This window comes from Myxine glutinosa, chromosome 10 (assembly GCF_964187855.1).
Source record: "Myxine glutinosa chromosome 10, kmMyxGlut1.1, whole genome shotgun sequence".
NCBI lineage: Eukaryota > Metazoa > Chordata > Myxini > Myxiniformes > Myxinidae > Myxine > Myxine glutinosa.
In genome coordinates, this window is record NC_136270.1 from 44,139,165 (window position 1) to 44,162,963 (window position 23,799).

Genomic DNA, 23,799 nt, shown 5'->3' on the forward strand with positions numbered 1-23,799 from the left:
ACTTCCTAGCCATTTTGAGATGATATCTCAAACAAACGAAACTTCCTAGTCATTTTGAGATATCTCAAACAAAGGAAATTTCCGAGCCATTTTCAGATGATATCTCAAACAAAGGAAACTTCCTCGCCATTTTGTGATATCTCAAACAAAGGAAATTTCCTAGCCATTTTGAGATATCTCAAACAAAGGAAATTTCCTCGCCATTTTGAGATATGTCAAACAAAGGAAACTTCCTAGCCATTTTGAGATGATATCTCAAACAAAGGAAACTTCCCAGCCATTTTGTGATGATATCTCAAACAAAGAAAACTTCCTAGCCATTTTGTGATGATATCTCAAACAAAGGAAATTTCCTAGCCATTTTGAGATGAGATCTCAAACAAAGGAAATTTCCGAGCCATTTTGAGATTATATCTCAAACAAAGGAAATTTCCTAGCCATTTTGTGATGATATCTCAAACAAAGGAAATTTCCAAGCCATTTTGAGAGGATATCTCAAACAAAGGAAAGTTCCAAGCCATTTTGAGATGATATGTCAAACAAAGGAAACTTCCTAGTCATTTTGTGATATCTCAAACAAAGGAAATTTCATAGCCATTTTGAGATGATATCTCAAACAAAGGAAATTTCCTAGCCAGTTTGAGATGATATCTAAAGCAAAGGAAACTTCCTAGTCATTTTGAGATGATATCTCAAACAAAGGAAATTTCCTTGCCATTTTGTGATGTCTCAAACAAAGGAAACTTTCTAGCCATTTTGTGATGATATCTCAAACAAAGGAAATTTCCTAGCCATTTTGAGATGATATCACAAACAAAGGAAACTTCCTCGCCATTTTGAGATGATATCTCAAACAAAGGAAATTTCCTCGCCATTTTGAGATGATATCTCAAACAAAGGAAATTTCCTAGCCATTTTGAGATGATAACTCAAACAAAGATATCTCAAAACTTCTCCCTCTTCCAAATCCTGGTGGCGTCTGGTCAAATCTGTTTCTGGTGTTTGTTCCCCCTCCATCCCCTCCCTCACCTCAAATGGCCACACGGCTGACTCCGCACGTGAAAAAGCTGAATGCCTCAACTCTGTGTTTGCCTCTAAATCTTGTGTCCCAAACCCATCCCTCTCTGTACCCACCGTACCCAGTCGTACCCAGTTGCTCCTGGACTCTGTGTCCTTTCCTCCTGACAAGGTGGAAAAGTTTCTGTCAACCCTCGACTCGGATTCTGCAACTGGACCTGACGGCATCAGCCCACGGGTCCTAAAATCCTGTTCTTCCGCTCTTTCACTCCCTCTCTCTGTTCTCTTCACCCTCTCTTTTGCTCAAGGTCATCTTCCATCTGCTTGGAAATCTGCCAACATCACCGCTTTGCACAAAAAAGGTGCAAAAACAGATCCCAGCAACTACACACCAATCAGCCTTCTCCCAATTATCAGCAAAGTCATGGAATCCATCATTGCTTCAGATATGAAATCTTTCCTCTTCTCCAATGGCTTGATCTCTGATCATCAATTTGGTTTCAGACCTGGACACTCTACTCTGGACATGCTACTTCTGCTTTCTCAACAATGGATGGAGGTCCTCAATGCCAAACAGGAAATTAGAGCAGTCTCCCTTGACATATCACGTGCCTTCGATACGGTCTGGCACCCCGCTCTGCTCACCAAACTCTCCTCTTTTGGTATCCATGGAAATCTCCACGCATGGCTGGCGGACTTCCTCTCTAGTCGTAGTCAGCGTGTGGCCCTGAATGGGTTTCTCTCATCTCCTCTTCCTGTTCAGGCTGGAGTTCCCCAAGGCAGTGTTCTGGGCCCCGTGCTTTTTCTGGTCTTCATCAATGATCTCTCTGACTCTCTTGAAAATCCTCTGTATCTCTTTGCTGATGACTCTACTCTCTGTCGCTCCATTCTTCATCCCTCAGATCGGCAGTCTGCAGCCTCCTCACTCTCTGCAGACCTGGACAAAATCACAGACTGGGCAAACAAGTGGAACATGTCTTTCAATCCTGACAAATCTCACACTCTTACGATGTCTCTCCGAAAAGACCGACTGGACAACCCTCCCATCCACTTTCTGAATAATCCTCTCCAAGAAGTTCTGTCACTCAAGCTTTTGGGTCTCACTATCTGCCATGATCTTTCCTGGGAAAACCACATTTCAAATCTGGCCTCCACAGCCAGTCGCCGACTGGGCATCCTCCGTCGTGCGAAGTCCTTCCTTGGCACACCTGAGCTCCTCACCACATACAAGGCTTTCATCCGCAGCTCAATGGAATACTGCTCTCCCCTCTGGGCTGGTGCTCCTGCCTCACACCTAGCTGATCTTCACGCTGTTGAAACCAAAGCATTCAGAATCATTGGAATCTCCCGCGATGAAGCTAACTCCAAGGGCCTCTCACTCACTCACCGCAGGCAGGTTGGTGGTCTTTCTGTCTTCTACCGACTCCTCTCTGGCCTTGCCCCCCCAGCTCTCTCTGGGCTCTGTCCCGCAAATATTCCTACAGGTCGCACAAGATCTGCCTGCAACCCTCTTATGGTTAAACTGCCAAAATCAAGACTCTCTGCTCACCTTCACTCCTTCATTCCTCTTTTCTCCTGCCTCTGGAACAAACTCCCTCACTCTCTTCAATCCCACTCCACCCTCCAGGTCTTTAAAACAGCTGTTCACCACCATCTCTTATCTTCCCCCATCCAAAACCTTGATCTTTTCTACCCCCGCTAATTTCACCCCAATTCCACTTTTTTGAAATACCAACTTCTGTCCTGGAAGTCCTTGGTGTCCTTGTGTTTTATACTTCTCCCTCCCCCCTTCCCACGCCTCCTCCCCCCAAGCCTTCTCCCTTCCACACATCTCCCTGCTCTCAAATGTTGTGTTTGTGTGCTTCCCCTTCTCTCCCCATCTTGTCTTCCGCTCCCTCTTTTTATATATTTTGTTTGTCTGGTTGATTTGTTTGTGATGTAAATGTTAGCTCTTTTACGAGCCTCGATTCAGTATACAAAAAAAAAGAAAAAAAAAAAAGGAAATTTCCTAGCCATTTTGAGATGACATCTCAAAAAAAGGAAATTTCCTCGCCATTTTGAGATGATATCTCAAACAAAGGAAATTTCCTAGCCATTTTGAGATAATATCTCAAACAAAGGAAATTTCCTAGCCATTTTGAGATAATATCTCAAACAAAGGAAATTTCCTAGCCATTTTGAGATAATATCTCAAACAAAGGAAATTTCCTAGCCATTTTGAGATGATATCACAAACAAAGGAAACTTCCTCGCCATTTTGAGATAATATCTCAAACAAAGGAAATTTCCTAGCCATTTTGAGATGATATCTCAAACAAAGGAAACTTCCTAGCCATTTTGAGATGATATCTCAAACAAAGGAAACTTCCTAGCTATTTTGAGATGATATCTCAAACAAAGGAAATTTCCTAGCCATTTTGAGATGACATCTCAAACAAAGGAAACTTCCTAGCCATTTTGAGATGATATCACAAACAAAGGAAACTTCCTCGCCATTTTGAGATGATATCTCAAACAAAGGAAACTTCCTAGCCATTTTGAGATGATATCTCAAACAAAGGAAATTTCCTCGCCATTTTGTGATGATATCTCAAACAAAGGAAACTTTCCAGCCATTTTGAGATGATATCTCAAACAAAGGAAACCTCCCAGCCCAGCGCTATAGTTTCACGCACCTCCCAACCCCCCACCCCCCACCCCCCCGTCTTGAAATTCCTGGATCCGCCCCTGGGCCTAATGCAGAATGGGCAGGATTGGCCTAATGCGGAACGGGCAGGACAGACCCAATGTGGAACGAGCAAGATGGGCCCAATGCGGAATGGGCAGATGGGCCTATTGCGGAATGGGCAGGATGGGCCTAATGCGGAAGGGGCAGGATAGGCCTAATGAGCCAAATTGCCTTTTTATCATTTACTAGTACACCCGCTCACTTAGGGAGCGGCAAAAACGGTCATTCCGCTTTGGTGTATGTAGATTACAGTCGATCTATGATCGGGTCTCAAGAATATTGGGTGTGTGTTCATTTACCAACTTTCTTGTGGAGAGATCGCCAAGTCGTTTAAGCATTCGAGCAAGCATTGCATTCAAAACCGTTAAGGAACGTCTGGCTTGGCAAGCACTAGCTAACTGCTTGGTAAAGGAGCACAACCCGAGCTTCTCCCTTTCATTTTCATATCAAACAGCAGGAGCAAGTTTCGAAAGTTCGCTACGAAAAATGTCCCGGTAGCGGCAGAAAGGGCCATGTTTTTAACCCAACATTTGTGGGTTATATAGAGTACCATCGATCTTTGCTCAGTTCTCTAAGTAAACCTTACTTCACGGATGTCGTGATTCCTCCAAATTTCTTCATTTGGTGTTATAAAGAGCATTAGCGACTGTTTAAAAAGCTAAGCATACGTGTTTGTGGTGTATAATATTTTCACTTCCCGCAGAAGCCGTTGCTCCCACAGAAATGCCATTATAACTAGAAGCTATTTTTTCACGTTATCACTGCAGGAAAAACGCCTTGGGGAAGTGGGACATTATTTGTATTAATATTGTTTTGTAATAACATTAACAATATGCGATCATCATTAATTTTGTTATTAAAAGCGTCTTTGGAAAAACGCCATAATAAAGCTAATTTAACATTTATATACACCTCAACACGCAACGCCATTGATGGCAATGGCGGGGAAAAGCTGTTCGGGGGAGAAAACCCCCTTGGGGAGGGGGACAAATGAATGCGCTTTCACCTTCATTATGTAACCCTTGGTAATCCTGTCAAGTTTGGTTGAGATTGGAAAAGTAAGGACGGAATGTATTGGCGTCAAAAATTCATCAGACAGACACTAAATGGCGTATTTTAGTACGATGATGATAGAATGACAATTTGGCTCCTCTTTCTTACTTGTTACACATCATCTCAGCTTTCACATAAACCATGAAAACAACAAAATGTTAATTCAGGTATATTGCACACCGTGCAAGGAAAAGAAAGAATTTAACTCACCTTGCCTTTTGTAACGACAGTGCATATGGAACGCCTTACACTGCGGTCTTGGGGAAGAGTGACATGGGACGGGTCTTTTCATGTCTTGCTTTGCTGCAAATTTTATTGGTCGAGATGGTGTAAAGGTTTCCTGAAGTTGGGAATTTTCAACACTCTAGAAATTGTTTCATCACCTTCCCCAGATCTTTGCCTCCTCACAATTCTATCTCGGAGTTCTCCAGACAGTTCCTTGGATTTCATGGTAGAGTTTCTGCTCTGACATTCACCGTCAACTGTGGGACCTTATGTACATAGGAGGTGTTTCTTTCTAAATCATGTGCAATCAACTGAATTGGCCACAGCACAAAGACAACTCCAATCAAGTTGTTAGAGACATCTGAAGGATGATCAAAAGAAATTGGATGCACCTGAGCTCAGCTGAACAATTTACAGTTTGTATCCCACTGATAGGTCGGATCTAGATCCGGACCTGCACCAAAATCTAATCGGGTTGTTCTTGTTACCTTACCAACTAATCCACCTAGTTTTGTCATAACTCATCCCCAAAATATTGAAATATCAAGTTATATTTCGTTTTTGGCCCAATCACTCAATGGTGAGAAATCACTTTCGAGATTTTAAAAATTCTCGTGTATAAATCAGGGTCTGGGTCTTCACCAAAATCTAATTGATTCGTTCTTGTCACATTCCCAACCTATCCACCAAGTTTCATCCAAATCCATTCATAACTTTGACATATTGTGTTACATATAATTTTGGCTATAATCACTCAATAGTGAAGAATCACTTCAATAATTATCGGTTGTGGATCCGGATCTTCACCGAAATCGAATCAAGTCGTCGTCGTTATTACACACCCAGGTGTCCACCAAATGTTGTCGAATCTTTCCACAACTTTTTGAGATATCCTGCTTATGGACAGACAAAGAGACAGACAGGGGTGAAAACACAACTTCAAACAACTTTATTTGTTTTCTAATAACAAAATGGACCACAGTTTGGTGTTCGTAAAAGTTCAGTAGATCATACAAGTCCATAAAGAAATAAGCAATCGGTGATTGAGATAAAAGCAATAAATTCAGCACAAAGACAAAGTGTGGGTTAAATACAAAGTGTTGTCCACAAATGATAATAACTAAGAAATTGGATGGGTAGTTAAACATGAAACGATGCTGTTCAAAAGTTACAAATATCAGGGTAATCGACAACATAAGGTTCATCAGAAATGATGCAAATAAATGTTCCATTTATACCATTAAAACAGAATTTTGTCCAATTCTGTCCAATTGAGTACCCGTTCACTGGTAATTCCCTGCTTGTCGTTAAAGGCGGCAAAAAGGGTTGGCGCCAGGAAGGGCATCCGGCCGTAAAACATTGCTTCAAAAAGGGGACCGAAAAACAACAACTACCACGGTTCCCGAAAAAGGCCAACCCCCGCTTGCGGGGAAAAATGGCCTCTAAAGGTGGTTTTTTTTTAGTTTTTTTAAAATCATATTGTTGAGACGTTAACCTGAGGGAAACTCCCAAATAATACAGAGAGGAAACAAACATGTTTAAAATAGGCCATTTCAGTCCAATCTGAACGAAATTTGGGGTACCTCGATATTCAGAAGATAGCCGGTCAGGTCCACCAAGCAGGAAGAGAAGCTACATTTTCAAGAAAGGCAGTTGGTTGAAACATTTAAGCTGCACAGCAAAGATGCAGAAACTGCAAAACCAAGAGCACAGTAAGGCACGGACGCATTGCCCAGATAGACACTCGGGCCCGAATTTACGAAAGGCGTTTAAGAGTTAGACGTGTGTTGAATCGCCGCTCAAAGCGGAGTGCGATGATCGCCGCTCAAAGTTAATCGCCTATCGCCGAAGAGCGATTTTCTAGTGCACGATCAAAACCTCACCACTAACCTTTAAATAACAAAGAAACTTCAACACATTGGTGAGGATGTGTTTAAGGCCTTGAAACAAGAATTAGACAAAAATGGTACAGTTAGAACTGCAGTTTGACTCTCATGTACTTCCTGGCAGTTTAGGTAACTTTGGAATCACTATTAGGGTATGGAAGGAGTGGCGAAACGTCACCAGATCTGGATATATAATAAATAGATAGCTACTAATTAATTTTATACTGTGTATACAAGCCAAACAGTCTATCATAGAACATGATAGATGTTACAATAACCATCACCAATCACTTCAATCCAGACTACCCAGAATAACATACATGTGGGAACCATAGCTCGGATACAGAGATTGTACACATGGATGGATGGATGAGTAGAAGGAAGGATGGATGTATGAGTAGGAGGGATGGATGGATGAGTAGGAGGGATGGATGGAAGAGTAGAAGGAGGGATGGAGGAGTAGAAGGAGGGATGGATGAGTAGAAGGAGGGATGGATGAGTGGATGGAGGAGTAGAAGGAGGGATGGGTGGAAGGAAGGATTGGTGAGTAAAAGTAGGGATGGATGAATGGAAGAAGGGATGGATAACCTCGAAGGACGGATGGATGTGTCTCTCAAATAGTTCGGCGGATATGTGGCCAAATATAGGAGGATTGTGGCTTTGGTGGTAAAAGCACCAAAATTGGCACATTTGAAGGTTATTATATACTAAACGATTTCAGATATAGGGCCAAGCTCAATTTTTTCCCTGGATGCCCAGAAATGGCAGAATCCAATATGGCCGCCGTTCAAATTGTGAGAAATTATGAAGTCTAATATCTTCGCCAATAAATGACATAACAAGACGAATATAGTATCTATTTATATGTTTTCAGCTATGATGAATTCAATGGAATCATCGTTTTGATGATAACATGTACACAAATCAATATGTCAGACAAAATATGTAAATTAGTTCGTGAAAAAATGGGAAATGCAGCAATTTTTCAAGGTTTAGAAAATAATTTAACACACATGTACAAACAATCACATACTTTATTGTCAAAGAATATGACACCATAATATATAACCATGTGTGTATACCTTATCACATACATGTATATCGTTATTCAAAACACGAACATAGAAATGAACAATATTTTTTTAATGTGACCAGACGAGGAACAAAACAGCATATCAACAAAATAAGCAAAACAAAATGTTGAATAGACCATATATATCAAAGAAAAAATCTAGCACTGAGTAGCACACTTATTGACACATTTACTGTATAAAAGAACGTAATTTTTGTATATAATTATAACTGATACCAATAACTGGACAAAACCTACACTACGAATCATTTGGTAATTACATACGTGTAGATCTACGTGTCCACACAAATCAAGAATAGTTAGCAACGGAACAACTAAACAACACAACTTAATGGCTATCATTATGATCACAATTACCAGCGCAGTTGCAGAGTGACGTGCACTTCAGATCAGCTTTGACACATTTGCAGAGTCCCCTGCATCCCTTCTTACAGCCACACCATAGCAACTCTGAACAGGACACTGCTGCTTCTGGCAACAATGTCCACAATGGCTCCCATCCTCGTGAAGTATTCTTTTTCCATCCCAATGACTCTGGCGAAGGAACATCTGGAGCTCGTATGTGTGCCTGCCCCCAAACATGTCCTCCCTGGTAAATGGCACGTTTTGCGTGCTGCAAAAGCGCTGCGCTAGTTGGTGGGATGGCATCGATGGATCTTGCTTTGGTAGTGAATAGATGTCTCCTGGCTGAGTCAGCAGTAGCTTCAAAACTCGTTCTGTCATATAGCAGCACTACGTACGACTCTAGTACTGACATACAATCATCATTGAAGCTTGCTGGCATTGCAACAAGTTCCGCAAATACTGCAGTAACTGCATTGAATGATTTCCATGTGTCAAAGGCAGTTGTCTTGCCCCTTCCAGCAAAGGAAGAGACCGTGTCACAACCGGTGAATGCGTGGAACATGGGAAGAGCTCGTGCCTTTTCTGCACCCAAAGATGTGGCGATTTGATGAGCTGGGATGTATCGAAGGTGTTTGCCAGTACCAAACGCTATCCAAAGTTGCGTGTTCTCGAGTTGCACAACAGTCGAGACAGCCAGGATGACGACTGTACGCAGCATCAGGATGGCGCAGCATCAGGATGGCACGACAGGATGACGTGTCCACTGTACGCAGCATCAGCCTGCGATAACCTTTCTCTGCTGCATCCATGACGTGCAGAAACATTCTGGTGTCGGCCTCTTCGTGAGTACAAGGTGCCAACGATGAGACATCCTGATGAACACGAGAACAAAGCACATTCTCGCCGCATGTTGAGAACACTTCCTTCTCTGTCGAAAGATTTTCCACCACTTGATGTGCCAAGAAATCAAAGAGCTCAGTCTTGTTGTCCTCTATTCTCAGAAACTCCTGCCAGTTTCCTGGGATTGAGTTGGCTGTTGTGACACGCCTTCTGATGCCCTTTCCTCGTTTCTCTCTTGTTGTATACTTTAGACTATCTTGGCGATACACATCCCAAATAATGTCAACTCTGTTGGATTTTGCCAACTGTGCCTTGATGTACGGCAGCAACACTAGTGTGGCGTAGTCTTGGAAGGTTTTCGCTCCCACTGACCTCAGCATATTGACGATAGCAGCTCCATCCAGTATGATGACGTCGACTGTTGGCGCCTCGCCTTCAGATGTACAAAGCTTCTCTAGACAGTCGGTTAGATCCGCTTTGGTACCAAGCCGTAGTTTTCCCAACTGAGACAAGGCTGGCGGGTATGCATGGTTTTCATGCTTGAAAAAGTTTTCCAAATCACCGTCACGTGTTTGGCATGCGATGTAAAGCCTGGAGAACAGTGCACAGTCACTCTTGAGCGATGCTACCATCTGTGTCGCTTTGGATGGAGTCCTTGTGGGTGGCCGGCTGAACAAGGCCAATCTGTTTTTGGGAATCGTATCCGATACAGGTGTTGTTCGCTCAATTAACCGCTGAGTGACATAGCTGTCATATTGGTCCTGACCCAGCTTCTCTATCCCACGAAAAGTTTTCGCAACAGCTTGATCTGGGATGTCTCTGGTATCTAGAACCAGAAGGTCGCCACTGTCTTCCATGAATGGATTACCGAGGTCTTTGATTACTTGCACAAGAGCCATGATTTCGCTGGCAAAGGAGACTTGTGCGGATGGTGTATGCTCATGATGCCTGACTTGGTCTTTCCCAGTGTTGTTATCCGAGCAAACTGTTTCGAAACTGTCTATAGCCCTCGCGATTTCTGGTCCAGCTACCATCCACCTCAGTAGAGCTCTAGAATTTTGCATCAACCCGATTGCCCCACCATCTCCCTTGACGATTTTGTTGTTTTGTTCATGTGCTTGGTCGATAGCCATGGCTGAGAATGGGCGAGTCGTCTTATGAACAATGAAGCTGCCTTGATCGAACTCCTTTGCTACTTGGGGAAGTCGTTGGTGTAGTGTTGTCATATCACGTATGTGCACGGGAACCCATCGAGCATAGTGAGTGTGGTCCAAGGCAAAGAACCAAGGAGCTAATGCCTTCAGCACAGGAACGTAGAGTGAAAAGTTACCATCACGAAGTGACCGGACATAGACCAGGAGGAGACATTCCAGGTGCATGACCATATACCAGTAGTGGAACTGTGGAGAAACCTCAGCTTGCTTCACACACCAATCATCAAACGACAGTGGTGCACTTGTTTCCATGCTATACACATCATAAGCTGTGTGGAGCAAAATTAATAATGCACTGGAGGTGACTTGGTGTGCATGTCTAGTGCGCTTGACATGGGCACCTTTGAGAAAGGAGTCAACCGTTCCTGCTGTCGCAATACCTGCTTGGGTAAGAACATTTGTCCAGCCACTGCCATCCAGCAAATCCCCGAGAGTGGTCAAAGCAGCCATTTCTATATGCAACCCTCCAAGTAGGATGACAAAGTTCTCTTCGCCGTACACTTCTGGCCAGTTCCATTGGATGAGCTTTGCGATCGCGAACAAAGGCTGATCTACTGTGAGCACAGGAATCTGCCCAGGGTTCAGATGTTCGACAGCTTGTTTGATAACATCCATCGAATGACGAATCATAGCCACTGACTTTGAGTCGTCCGGGAACAATGGCAGAAGTGATGTGATGGTGACATCGAAGTTACGTGATTGGTTTTTATTCGAGTGGAATGCAGCCCAAGCAATCGGATTATCAATATTTTGGACCTGTTGATTTATGAGTCGCTGTGTTTTTCTGCCATTTCGTCTCGTCTTCAAGAGCAGCCTCCAGAGGAGCAGTGTTACTTGTGAGTGGACCTGTCGTCTCTGGGATTTCTGGATCTTTCTTTCTAACTGCCACTGGAGTCAGGATCGTGTAGGTTTCCGGAAGTTGTGGTATCTTCTTGTTTGTTGTCCCTGGTTGTAAGTTAGCTTAACTCAATAGGTCAGTTTGGGCATCATGGCATCATGCAGAGAGGCACGTACCGTTGCAACTTCATCACAGAAGAAACATACATCACCTTGAGAAGGTAGGTCTTTTCGTGAAAACTGTCGCCGCGTGTAAGGGCGATCTTGGGTGTCATTTTCACATGGAGGTATTGCAGTTGTCTGAAGTCGTGCTAGACGACTTGAAGAACACTTCAAATGGTAAGATGAGTGCCACTGAGCGCTATGTTTGGCAAGTGTCTGAGGGATACCATCGCCATCATCTAATTGTGCTATGTCCACGCCAACTGGCTGTTCACCTAATTCTCGAAACGTTGTTAAATTGTCACCCACACGGTCGTACCCAGCGTCCCAGCCCCAACATCTGTCCTCTTCGATTTTGCTGGGCACTGGAGAGGCTCTGAAGAATGTTCTTGGCAAAGGGCACAACGACTCCAATCGATGGGAGGATAGCCAACTGCCGATGTAGATGGTTGCAGACTGACATCTTGTACGATCTTACATCGCTTCTTCGCCGGCATGGTGGATTCTACTTCTGATCAGTCACCTGAAATAAGATAAGTATTATATTAATATATATTATATTATATATATATATATGTTATATATATTATATATATATATTATTAATATATATTATATATATATATTATAATATATAATGTATATTCTATCTGAAAGCATGTACAACAAGTCGTACAACATGATAAATTGTCATATTTATGCATCGGCCACGACATATTTATCATGAATATCAGCTTAATCGGGATTTTAATGCCTTTTAGCGACAAATGAGTGGTGCCATTGGCTTCCTTATGTGTGAAAACATATAAAACGATATGTTATTCATGTCTATGTGATATATATTCAGAAAGATATGACGTAAAATAGATTTTCACGATTCAGATGGCGGCCATCTTGGAGTTTCCCACTTTATGGGTGTAAAAGGAAAAAATGTGCTTGGCCCTATATCTGAAATCATTTAATATGTCATGATCATCAACTGTGCCAATTTTGGTGCTTTTACCACAAAAGCCACAATCATAACACATAACTACCTTAGTAAAAGGAGGGATGGATGGATCTTTTGAAGGAATAATCTCGTTGGCTGCTGAATCTAAAACAAGATGTCCTGGATCAGCCTACAATGAGGGCAAATTCGCTGAATCCCCTCCAACAATTGTCCCTGATGCTGTGATTATATGCAAGTGCATCATTTCAATTGGATGTTGGAGATACGAGTGTTTCACGTACACTCGTATTGTCGGTGTTTCACAGGATAATCGGCTGTTCCGACGCGCACAACGAAACAGACGTTAATCTCCCTTCGTAAATTCCTGTTTAGACGTGTGTTTTGCTGTACGCGTACAATGATGTTTTTCTCAGCGTTTAAGGGTCAGGCGCATGTTATCAAGATACTCACTAAACTCCTTTCATAAATTCGGCCCATGGAGATGTCGTGCGTCTGTATAAATAGTTGTCATGAGTCTATCTTTCCTTGCTTTGCCCACTCCCCCAAACTCCTATGTTTATGCAGGTTGCACACAGTCCACTATCAACTCCCAATGTTTTTGCTGGGTGCAAAACTCCCAAAATGTAGGATCACTGCTCACCTCCACTCATTTGCTCCTCTTTTTCCCACCTGTCGAACCAACTTCCACATTCTTATCGGGGACGCCTTTTCGTGGTGGTTATACCCCCCCCCCCTCCCCCCCTAACACAAGTTTAGGGCCAAATCTTTCCCATTCTTCCCTGCTGCCCGGATTCATCTGGGCAGCGCGGTCATGGTCAGAGTGCCGACCGGTCCCCATGGACCGGCCCTTCCTCTCTTGCTTTATCTCTCTAACTTTGTCACGGCCCTGATTTCATGAAGGTGGGGGTACACCATCCGAGATATGGGGGATCTCTGGGTCACTCCTGGGAGATCAATCGGCCGACTCTGTTCTGCGGGCTTGTTCAAGAGAACTGTCCGGGGCTGTACAACAACTTCCACATTCTCTACAATCTCATTTTTCCCTCCAGGTCTACAAGACACCTGTTAACCACCCCTCCCCTATGCCCACCTCTTACCAAATTTCCAGTCTTTCCTTCATGAGCAATTGCTTCTGTATCCATATTGTTGACTCCGTGTGTCCTCACATCCTTCATTTCTCCAAGTCTCCCTCTTTTATCCTCTATTATTTTATCCGCTGGTGTGTTTCCTCACTCTCTTTCTGCTGTTCATTTTGTTCTGTTATGTCCTGATCTGCTCTATGTTGTGGCTCCTCCATAAGCCTAGATTTTGGATAGAAAAAAGACAAATGGATGAAACAGTGCAATGGAATATAGCACGAAAATTAAATTTTACCTGCATTTTAGCAGGACCAGATCTCTTGAAAACGAGTCATGAGGCTGCTTAAAGTAAGAGTTTTAATCCCTTTTGTGAGCAATTTTACCCCAAGTCCTTCAATTGAAGCTGCTAAAATCTTCATGATCAACTAAGCATCTGGCTGGGTCTTCATCTGGCATTTGCATGACAAGACTTCTTCCCAAGCATGTATACTGTCAAGGCTTTGTTGTTGATAAGCAGGTAACGCTTCTCACTATCATAAACGATAAGAATGGTGATGAGAACAGTGAGCTCTTCTGTAAACATCCCCATGTTATGGTAGAGAGAACATTGATGAAACAGATCTGTAGATCATCCTAGGGGAATTCCGAAAACTTGTTCATTCTGTAACAACCCAGAACAAAAGGCTTGTAAAATAGTTATACTAGAACTACATTCAAACACCTATTATACTGTCCATATAATGTACTGTAATCCATAAAAGATCAATCATTGTGCAAATAATACAAATGATCAGTTACAATGGGCCTTTGACAGCAGGTGCTTTTGAAATATAAACAGCTCTTTCTAACCACTCACTCACTCTTAAAAATGTTTAGTACTTCCTCTGTGGGCTAGACGGTTAATATTTAGCATGCCAATGTAACTCGAAACCAAGATTCCAGAAATAAAATCACAAAACTAGCTGCTCCAAACAAAACTATCCAGGAATGAAACTCGGTTGGTGGAGCATCACTCTCTTGGGGTGAAGCTTGGACTGCACCAGTGGCGAGTCATTTCCGAGGCCAGGAAAGGGATGAAACTTGGACTGCAAAAGTGGCGAGTCATTTCCTAGGCCAGGAAAGGGGTGAAGCTTGGACTGCAACGGTGCAAGTCATTTCCTAGGCCAGGAAAGGGGTGAAGCTTGGACTGCACCAGTGGTGAGTCATTTCCTAGGCCAGGAAAGTGGTGAAGCTTGGACTGCAACGGTGGCGAGTCATTTCCTAGGCCAGGAAAGGGGTGAAGCTTGGACTGCACCAGTGGCGAGTCATTTCCTAGGCCAGGAAAGGGGTGAAGCTTGGACTGCAACGCCCAACGGTGGCAAGTCATTTCCTAGGCCAGGAAAGGGGTGAGGCTTGGACTGCACCAGTGGCGAGTCATTCCCTCGACCAGGAAAGCGGAGAAGCTTGGACTGCACCAGTGGCGAGTCATTCCCTCGACCAGGAAAGTGGCGGAGCTTGGACTGCACCAGTGCCAAGTCATTCCCTCAGCCAGTAGAGGGACAGAGCTTGGACTGCACCATTGGGAGTCATTCCCTCGCCCGGGAGAGGGACAGAGCTTGGGCTGTGTATAAATAAAGTGCTCATACTGTTTGCTCATTCTTCATTTATTTATCTGTTTGCAGAATGCAAGTATAATCCACGAGTTTGTTGTAAGCTTCAAGACAAACTCCAATGGTTTGTGACTTACTCATGCCTCGGTGTTATAAAACTACGTGCAAAATGGATCGTTTCCCAATTTTTGCACTGTTAAGCATCCTTATTGGCTTTTCGCACCCAACTATGAACCTCACTATTCCCAGCACCTGTTTGATACATTTCTCATATTACGCAAAGGATCATAGGAAGTCTTTCTCTTGCAGCCTCCAGTATCATGCTGTCACACAAGGGTCCTTTTCAGCTTCACATTGAAAAATTCATAAAATATCAAAAAATACGTGGAATTGGCCCAACAGCTCAGCCTCTATTCTTTATGATTCCCAAAAAGATTAGGTGAGGACCAAAATCATCATTGCGCCGAGCATGAAGGGTGTTGTATCATGGAGCATGTTATTCTTCAAAGATGACCTCCACTGCTCAACTCTTGTGGAAACTAAAAATAATGGCATTTTGGAGCAAAAAATGTAAAATACTTTCTTTTCAGGAGTTCCATGAGTAAAACCATTTACGCTACAGCCAGTATTTCTCCAAAAAGTCCAGGAAATAACAGGATATAACAATATTAATAGCAATAATACTACTACAGTAGTACTTATAAAAGCCTATTTGAAGGCAAAACGAGGAGCACAAGTGGCAAAGTAACCTGAAGTAAAAATCCATTTCACAAATTCTTCATTGTGGCAAAGCTGTCATACATTAGAAAGTGGCGGAAGGTCCCCACTTAGAACGGATCCATCGGGTCGTGGATTTGCAGCCACATAGTCACATCCTTCCAAGCCGTCTTGGGTTATCCTGGCTTCTCCCAGCATGTCTTGCAGCCAAGCTAGCTGAGAGGTTACTTCCTGTGCCAGTGTGTCCAGCTGGGCCTCACGCTGTGCCCATCGTACCTCCACCTCTCTGACAGCTTCTTCCAGCATCCGTGCCTCAGCCTCGGCATGCCGCCTTGTAGCTTCTGCCTTCCGAGCTTCATATCTACACCGAGCGTGGAACAGGGTGAACAAGCTGTGCTTGCTATGGTTTGCACAACAATTAATTTGGATTTAGGGATTTGGGGTTGGGCAGAAAGGTGAGGAGAGGGCATGAAGAGCAAAACCAGAATAGAGCTGGGAAAATACTGTTAGAACATGAACAGGAACCGGCATACGGTGAGAAAGATGTCCGAGACTTCGCTTTTTGCGAAGAGGTCACAAATATAAACCTGTAGCTTTGCTCCAAACTGCAATAGAATGTTAGAGTAGTTATAATGAAACGTTAAGAGAGATCAACTGATTAATTTCTCCATTAACCCCATGGCCACTTTTTAATGAGTACAGTGCCTTTCAGTAAGTATTAACACCCTTTCCTTGAGGAGAACCTGTTTCAGCGTGCAAAAGACCTTCAACTGCAGTAAAGATTTATGTTCCAACAGGACAGCCTGGCATTGGCTTAGCGGTTAGGGTGCCGGCTTGGGATCCTAGAATCCTGGGTTCGAATCCCGGTCGATTGCTGAATTAACGCCAGGGTGGTTGACTCAGCCTGTCATCCTTCCGAGGTCGGCAAATGGAGTACCAGTTCACTGGTAATTCCCTGTGTGTCGCAAAAGGCGACTAACAGGGTTGGCGGCAGGAAGGGCATCCGGCCATAAAACATTGCTTCAAAAAGGGGACCACGGTCCCGGAAAAAGGCCAACCCCTGCTCTGTGGGGAAAAATGGCCTCGAAAGGTGGAAAGAAAAGGACAATGAGCCCAAGCAAACAGCCAAAGCAACACTGGAATGGCTTCAGAATAATAACGTGAAAGTGCTTTAGTGGCCCAGCCAAAGCGCAGACTTGAATTCCATCGAGAATCTGTGGAAAAAACTTGAAGATTACTGTTCACCAACACTCCCCATCCAACTAGACAGAGCTTGAGAAAATCTGCAAGGAAGAATGGGAGAAACTCCCCAAATCCAAATGTGCAAAGCTGACACACACATACCCAAGAAGACTCAAAGTTGTAATCACTGCCAAAGGCGCTTTTACAAAATATCGACTCAGGGGGTTGAATACTTATGTAAATTAGATATTTATGCATTTCATTTTCAATAATTGTGTAAAATTTCTAAAAACACGTCTTCACTGTCGTTATGGGGTATTATGTGTACAGTCGTGGCCAAAAATATTGGCACCCTTGTACCTTTTTCAAACAACTCACAATTTTCTCGAAAAATAAGTTGAAATTGACAAAAGTATTTGGTCTCCACAATTCTTTATTTAACTGTTAATATGACAGAACCTTTGATTTTGATTCAGAACTTAATATATCCTTTTAAATCAGAAAATGAAAAGAAATGGCATTGATAAAATTATTGACACCCTGGGCTTAATATTTGGTAGCACAGCCTTTCGATAAAATAACTGCAGTCAAGCGCTTCCTATAGCCATGAATGAGCTTCCTACACCTCTCTACTGGCAGGTTGGCCCACTCTTCTTGTGCAAACTGCTCCAGTTCTCCCAGATTTGAAGGGCCCCCTTTTTTTTCTTTTTTTTCCAGAAAAACGGACACACAAAACATACAATAAAGGGAGCTGGAGACAAGATGGGGAGAGAGAGGGAAGCACAAAAATACAACAGCAGAGAACAGGGACATTGGGAGATATGTGGGAGGGAGAGGGCTTGAGGGGAGGAGGCATGGGAAGGGGGTGGTGGGGGGTGGGGTGGGAGAGGTATAAAACACATGGACACTGCTAGGACTTCCAGGAAAGAAGTTGGTATTTCAAAAAAGTGGCCTTCTCCCAACTGCTGTTTTCAGATCTCCCCAAAGGTGTTCAATGGGATTTAGATCTGGACTCATTGCTGGCCACTTCAGAACAGTCCAGCGTTTTGTCTTGAACCATTCCTGGGTGCTTTTTGAAGTGTGTTTGGGGTCATTGTCATGTTGCCAGACCAATGACCTTCGACGGAGACCCAGCTTTCTGACACTGGGTTGAACATTGCGCTCAAAAACGTAGTTGATCATCTCCTGATTTCATGATGCCATGCACACATTCAAGGCACCCAGTGCCAGAGGCAGCATAGCAACCACAAAACATCACTGAACCTCCTCCATGCTTGATTGTAGGGAAGGTGTTCTTTTCTTTGAAGGCTTCATTTTGTTTTATGTAAACATAGAGATGATGTGCTTTCCCAAAAAGCTCGAAGTTGGTCTCATCTGTCCACATGACATTCTCCCAGAAGGATTTTGGCTTGTTCAGGTGTGTTTTGGAAAACTCCAGTTCGGCTTTCTCAGCAGTGGGGTCCTCCTGGGTCTCCTACCATAGGACCCCCTTCATTGAGTTGACGACGGATGGTGCGAGTTGAAACTGTTGTACCTTGTGTCTGAAGGTCAGCTTGAATCTGTTTCGCAGTTGATTGAGGTGCTTTCTCCACCATTTGAACAATCATTCGCTGCAATCTTCAAACAAGTTTTCTCTTGCAGCCACGTCCATGGAGGTTGGCTGCAGTGCCATGGGCCTTATGCTCTGGAGGCATATCCCCAAAAGTGGCCTAGAAAAGGTGGTAGGGGTACACTCATGTTACAAGCTGGCAACAATGTTTTTCTGAAAGCCCAGACCTCTAGGAACCCAAAAAGTCTTGTTGCCAGCTTGGGAAATGGTTTGGACCAGATTTGTGGCCATTTTTCAAAATGGCCGCCTACATTTTTGGTGTTTTCTAATATTTGAGCTCTAGAACTTATATCTGGCTGTCTTAAAGGTCTCTAGGGTTATGACCTTATAACATATAGTCATACAACAATCCTCACCCAAATTGGGGTGCATGGCATATCTATAAGTGGTTTTATTGAAGCAAAAAGGCAAAAATATGCCTGAAAAACGCCTTCATTTTGATTTTTCCAAATCACTAAATTGCATACTGTGAAGTTGTTCTTTGGTCAATTTCTTTCAAAATAGTTTTAAAATTTGCCCAGATCCCTCCTCTTCATTAGCAAATCTTCAGGAATATACCCAAGTTCTCAGAAAATATGTTTTATGCATGATCAGCTACCCCTACCCCCTAAATCACAAAACGTGCCAATTTTCAATATTTCCAGATTCCAACCAATATCATTGTTGTATGACTTTTTCTCATCATGATAGGTCCAAATTAACTTACTCTATGTGATTAGGTGTTAATAAAAATTGAATTTCACACTTTAGTGAAAATCCAAGATGGCTGCCAAATGGCCAATAAAATATAATATTTCACATTATGACGTTAAGTTAAGGTAATGCAGTCTACCATTTGATACCAACACATTTTTGAGACATAATATATTGCAAAAATGATGCTTTCCTTTGTATCCTTCCTCAGGTCCTGCCCGAATCATCATTTTAACATAATTGTTGTGTTAACAATGTACTATAACATATTGCTTGTTGCATGTGCTGTAAATAGCTTTCAGTGTTGTGGTAGACATAGTCTTTGTCTCTTTCCAGATATGAATGAAGATGGAACCTGTAGCTGTGATAGGCGGGAGACGGAAGAGAGAATCAGTTGCACTGGACATCGACTGGAGCACATGCCTCATTTGCCAAGGCAACAGAAAAAATGAAAAGACAACCAAGCCCACAGATGTTGGTCTCGAACGCTTTAAAGACTGTGTGATTACGAGACAGAAATACCATGACCATGAGTACATCTCAACACTTGACAGAATACAGAGTATTGACCTTGATGATGAAAAAGAACACATAGTATGGCACAGGGGCTGTTATTCAAAGTTTACACATGCCAACCATATTGAGAGACTGAAAAATCGGCATGAAAAGGAAGCAAAGGACTCGTGTGACCAACCATCTACATGCATTCGCCCCTCTTCTAGAGCATCAGTTGCTTCAGTGTCCTGGGACAAATGTATTTTCTGTCAGGAGGATAAGGCAGGAAAGCAATTGAGGAATGTAGCCACTTTAGAGACCTCAGACAGAATACTAAATGATGCTCAAAAGAACAAGATTATGAGATGCCGGTTGGCAGGAATAAGTGACCTAATAGCTGCTGAAGGGAAGTACCACCTTCCTTGTTATGTAACCTTCAGGAGGAAGTCTGAGTCAACTGTGGTAGAAGAAGGCCCAGAATATCCACCAGATGTTTGTTTCAACAAAATGATCGAGGAGGTGGATGCTGGGCTGTCTGGAGGAGACATCTATACCATGAAAACCATCTGGCACCAATACTGTTACATGATGAGAAGAGACTTCAGTGTCTGTGTGGAGCAATGTGACCGACAGAGTTACAAAGCATTCAAGAACAAAGTCAAAAGGGTATTAGGAGATAGGGCAGATTTTGTACAGTCCATGAATCAACAGGATTCACTTCTAGTCTTCCCACTAATTCAAACAGGTATTGTTGTTCAGAACTTAGCAGAGATGGCAGATGAGCTAGAACAAAGTGAGATACAAGATTCTGATGAAACCTCCCAGCACATTCCATCTTTCTCAGCCGAAACAAAGGACAAGGAACTCTTGAGTTGGCTTTACAGAGTGGCAGTCAAAATGAGAAATGACATCAAGACAATGCCAGGACACTCAGATATTGGAGACATCAATACTGAAAGTGCACAGAAGGTGGTTCCTGAAAGCCTTTACATTTTCCTACGCCTGCTGTGTGATTGTGACAGCATATTTGAAGATTCTGAAGGGACCTCCGAAGGTGATGATGATGGAGAAAGCAAAAGGATTTTGAGCATAGCACAGGACATAGTATGTTTGGCATCTGGTGGCAGAAAGCAGACACCAAAGCAACTAGGGCTAGCTCTCACTGTTCACCAAGCAACAAGGTCCAAGGACTTGGTGCAACTAATGCATGCTGCAGGACATGGTGTTAGTTATGAAACTGTAAGAAGAGCTGACACTGCCCTTGCAAACTCTGTCTTGGCCAGATATGTTGAGCAAAACAACACAATAATACCCCTGAATTTTGCACAAGCTACCTACCAAGGATACATCAGATATGCTAATGATAACATTGACATCATAGAGGAGACCCTTGACGGTCAAGGCTCCTTTCATGCCTCACAGTCTGCTGCCTTTCGAAGAAGCATACCTGGCGAAAAGACCATTGCACCTGATGTCAAGTCAAGCAGTAGCAGATCTGTAACTGTGCCAGAGCATTTCAATGAGATTCAACCTTCAGGCATGGGCACCCAGAAACCCGAAGCAACATTTCCAGTAGCTGTGAAAGCTGATTGGTATATGGAATCGGATGCCCAGGTTATCTCTGAGGCTATGGCCATAGATGTGTCATGGCTCCTTGCACGTCAGTCTCACGCCGAGGACCAGCATGTTCCAGGCTGGACAGCATTTAACCAGCGTGTGTCTGATGTGAATCCAGCAAAGACTACAGTAGGGCCTATGCCGATAATCAATGAGCCTGCACATGAGTTTGACACCATCTGGACAGTGATTCAAAACTGCCAAAGGATGACTGCTGCACTAGGGCAAACGTATACAGTACTTACCTTTGATGAGCAACTGTACTGTAAAGCCAAGATGTTGCAGTGGGCCAAACCAGACAAATGCAAAAACCTAGTGGTGATGCTTGGTGGTTTCCATATTCAAATGAATTTCACCAAGGTTATTGGACAGTACATGGCAGATTCCGGCTTGAAGGACATTCTGGTAGAAAGTGGTGTGTATGGCGAGAACACTGCACAGAACATCCTCAACGGGAAACAATGGAACCGCACAATCCGTGCCCACAAGCTTGTGTTTGAGGCATTATGGCGAATTCTGTGGCAGAAGATCCTACATTGGCTGAATGAAAATGAAGTACAGATTGATGCAGAAATCAATCAGGTATCAGAGGACCTTTCGAGAGCTTTCCAGCAGGCAGACGATGAGGCCATCTACAGTGCTCTGAGGCGTCTGGTGCCCAAGGCCTACCAGGTCAGTGCCCTAATAGAAGACATGGACAGGGAACACGAGGCAAATGCCACATTTGTATATTGGCGGCAATACATGCATCTTGTGAGCATCCTCCTGAGGTTCACCCGTGCCATCAGAGATGCACTGTAGGAAAAATGGATTGCGGTGCACATTGGCATGCAAATGTGCAGACTTATGCAGGAACCCCCTCAATGACTCTGATAGTGATTAGACGACATGCATGGAAACTTGAGTATATTCCATAATGTCATATTGTTACTATGCTGGCTGTATTTGACGTAATTTAACTAGTCTTGCTTCAGCTCTGTTCCACCAATGTATTACTAGTCTATGATATGACTGTATCCCACATTCTGTCACTTATGTATGAATAGCCAGATTAGCTTGTTGGGTATGACTTTGTTAATTCAGTGCCAAATATTTGTTTAGTTTAAAGGTGCAAGCATTGCATTGACGTTTGTATTGTTTGGATCAGTGTAACATAATAATGTTTGCATTATGTATACAAGTTATGTATGTTTATTTTTGTTTTACATTAAATAATATAGCTTATATTTTACAATCTTCTATGTCTTCATTTATGTAAGTGCCTTGTTTGTCAGCTATGTTGGAACTAATATACTCCGCAAACAAGGCACTTCCAAATCCACACTACTTTCCTGAAATTCAAATGTTATAAAACATAAATTTTACATAAAGTCCCCCTCTAAAATAATACATCTTCAACTCATCAAGACTCTTTCACATACATGTGACCTATAGAATAGTAGTGCCTCATATATTTAGTATAAATGGAACATTTTAGAAGTGCCTCTGAATGAAATTGCAGTCTTATGGTCTCGCGCCACCAAATATTCTATGGCCATTTGGCAGCCATCTTGGATTTTCACTAAAGTGTGAAATTCAATTTTTATTAACACCTAATCACATAGAGTAAGTTAATTTGGACCTATCATGATGAGAAAAAGTCATACAACAATGATATTGGTTGGAATCTGGAAATATTGAAAATTGGCACGTTTTGTGATTTAGGGGGTAGGGGTAGCTGATCATGCATAAAACATATTTTCTGAGAACTTGGGTATATTCCTGAAGATTTGCTAATGAAGAGGAGGGATCTGGGCAAATTTTAAAACTATTTTGAAAGAAATTGACCAAAGAACAACTTCACAGTATGCAATTTAGTGATTTGGAAAAATCAAAATGAAGGCGTTTTTCAGGCATATTTTTGCCTTTTTGCTTCAATAAAACCACTTATAGATATGCCATGCACCCCAATTTGGGTGAGGATTGTTGTATGACTATATGTTATAAGGTCATAACCCTAGAGACCTTTAAGACAGCCAGATATAAGTTCTAGAGCTCAAATATTAGAAAACACCAAAAATGTAGGCGGCCATTTTGAAAAATGGCCACAAATCTGGTCCAAACCATTTCCCAAGCTGGCAACAAGACTTTTTGGGTTCCTAGAGGTCTGGGCTTTCAGAAAAACATTGTTGCCAGCTTGTAACATGAGTGTACCCCTACTGTCACATTTCCTGGAAGTGCCTCCAGACTATTAAACCTCCTGATAACATTGCGTACGGTGGGCACAGGAACATCAAGGTCTCTGTAGATGGACTTGTAGCCTTCAGATTGTCCATGCTTAGCTACAATCTTGTGTCTGACCTCCTCAGACAATTCTCTGGTTTTCCTTCTTTTCTCCATGCTCATTGTGGTACACACAGTGACACAAAACAGCAGAATGACTCCTTTTCTCCATTCAAACTGGTTGAATGAGTGATTTTTATATTGCAG

At 42.8% G+C, this 23,799-nt stretch overlaps 1 protein-coding gene across 5 annotated transcripts in view; it reads right to left on the reverse strand.

Annotated features, from left to right (window-relative positions):
* Positions 1–11,828: 11,828 nt before the first annotated feature.
* Positions 11,829–23,799, reverse strand: part of DAPK3 (death associated protein kinase 3) — a 76,666-nt gene continuing 64,695 nt past the window's right edge. For 3 of the 5 annotated variants that reach the window (XM_078785596.1, XM_068127581.2, XM_068127582.2), the window contains exons 11-12: positions 15,819–16,095; positions 11,829–11,923 (exon numbers count right to left, since the gene is read on the reverse strand). In XM_078785596.1, the coding sequence (XP_078641722.1) occupies positions 11,906–11,923; positions 15,819–16,095 (295 nt within the window). In that variant the 3' untranslated portion in view covers positions 11,829–11,905. Of the gene's footprint in view, positions 11,924–15,055; positions 16,096–23,799 lie in introns of those variants that run through there. The other 2 variants (XM_068127583.2, XM_078785597.1) reach the window with 1 other exon arrangement.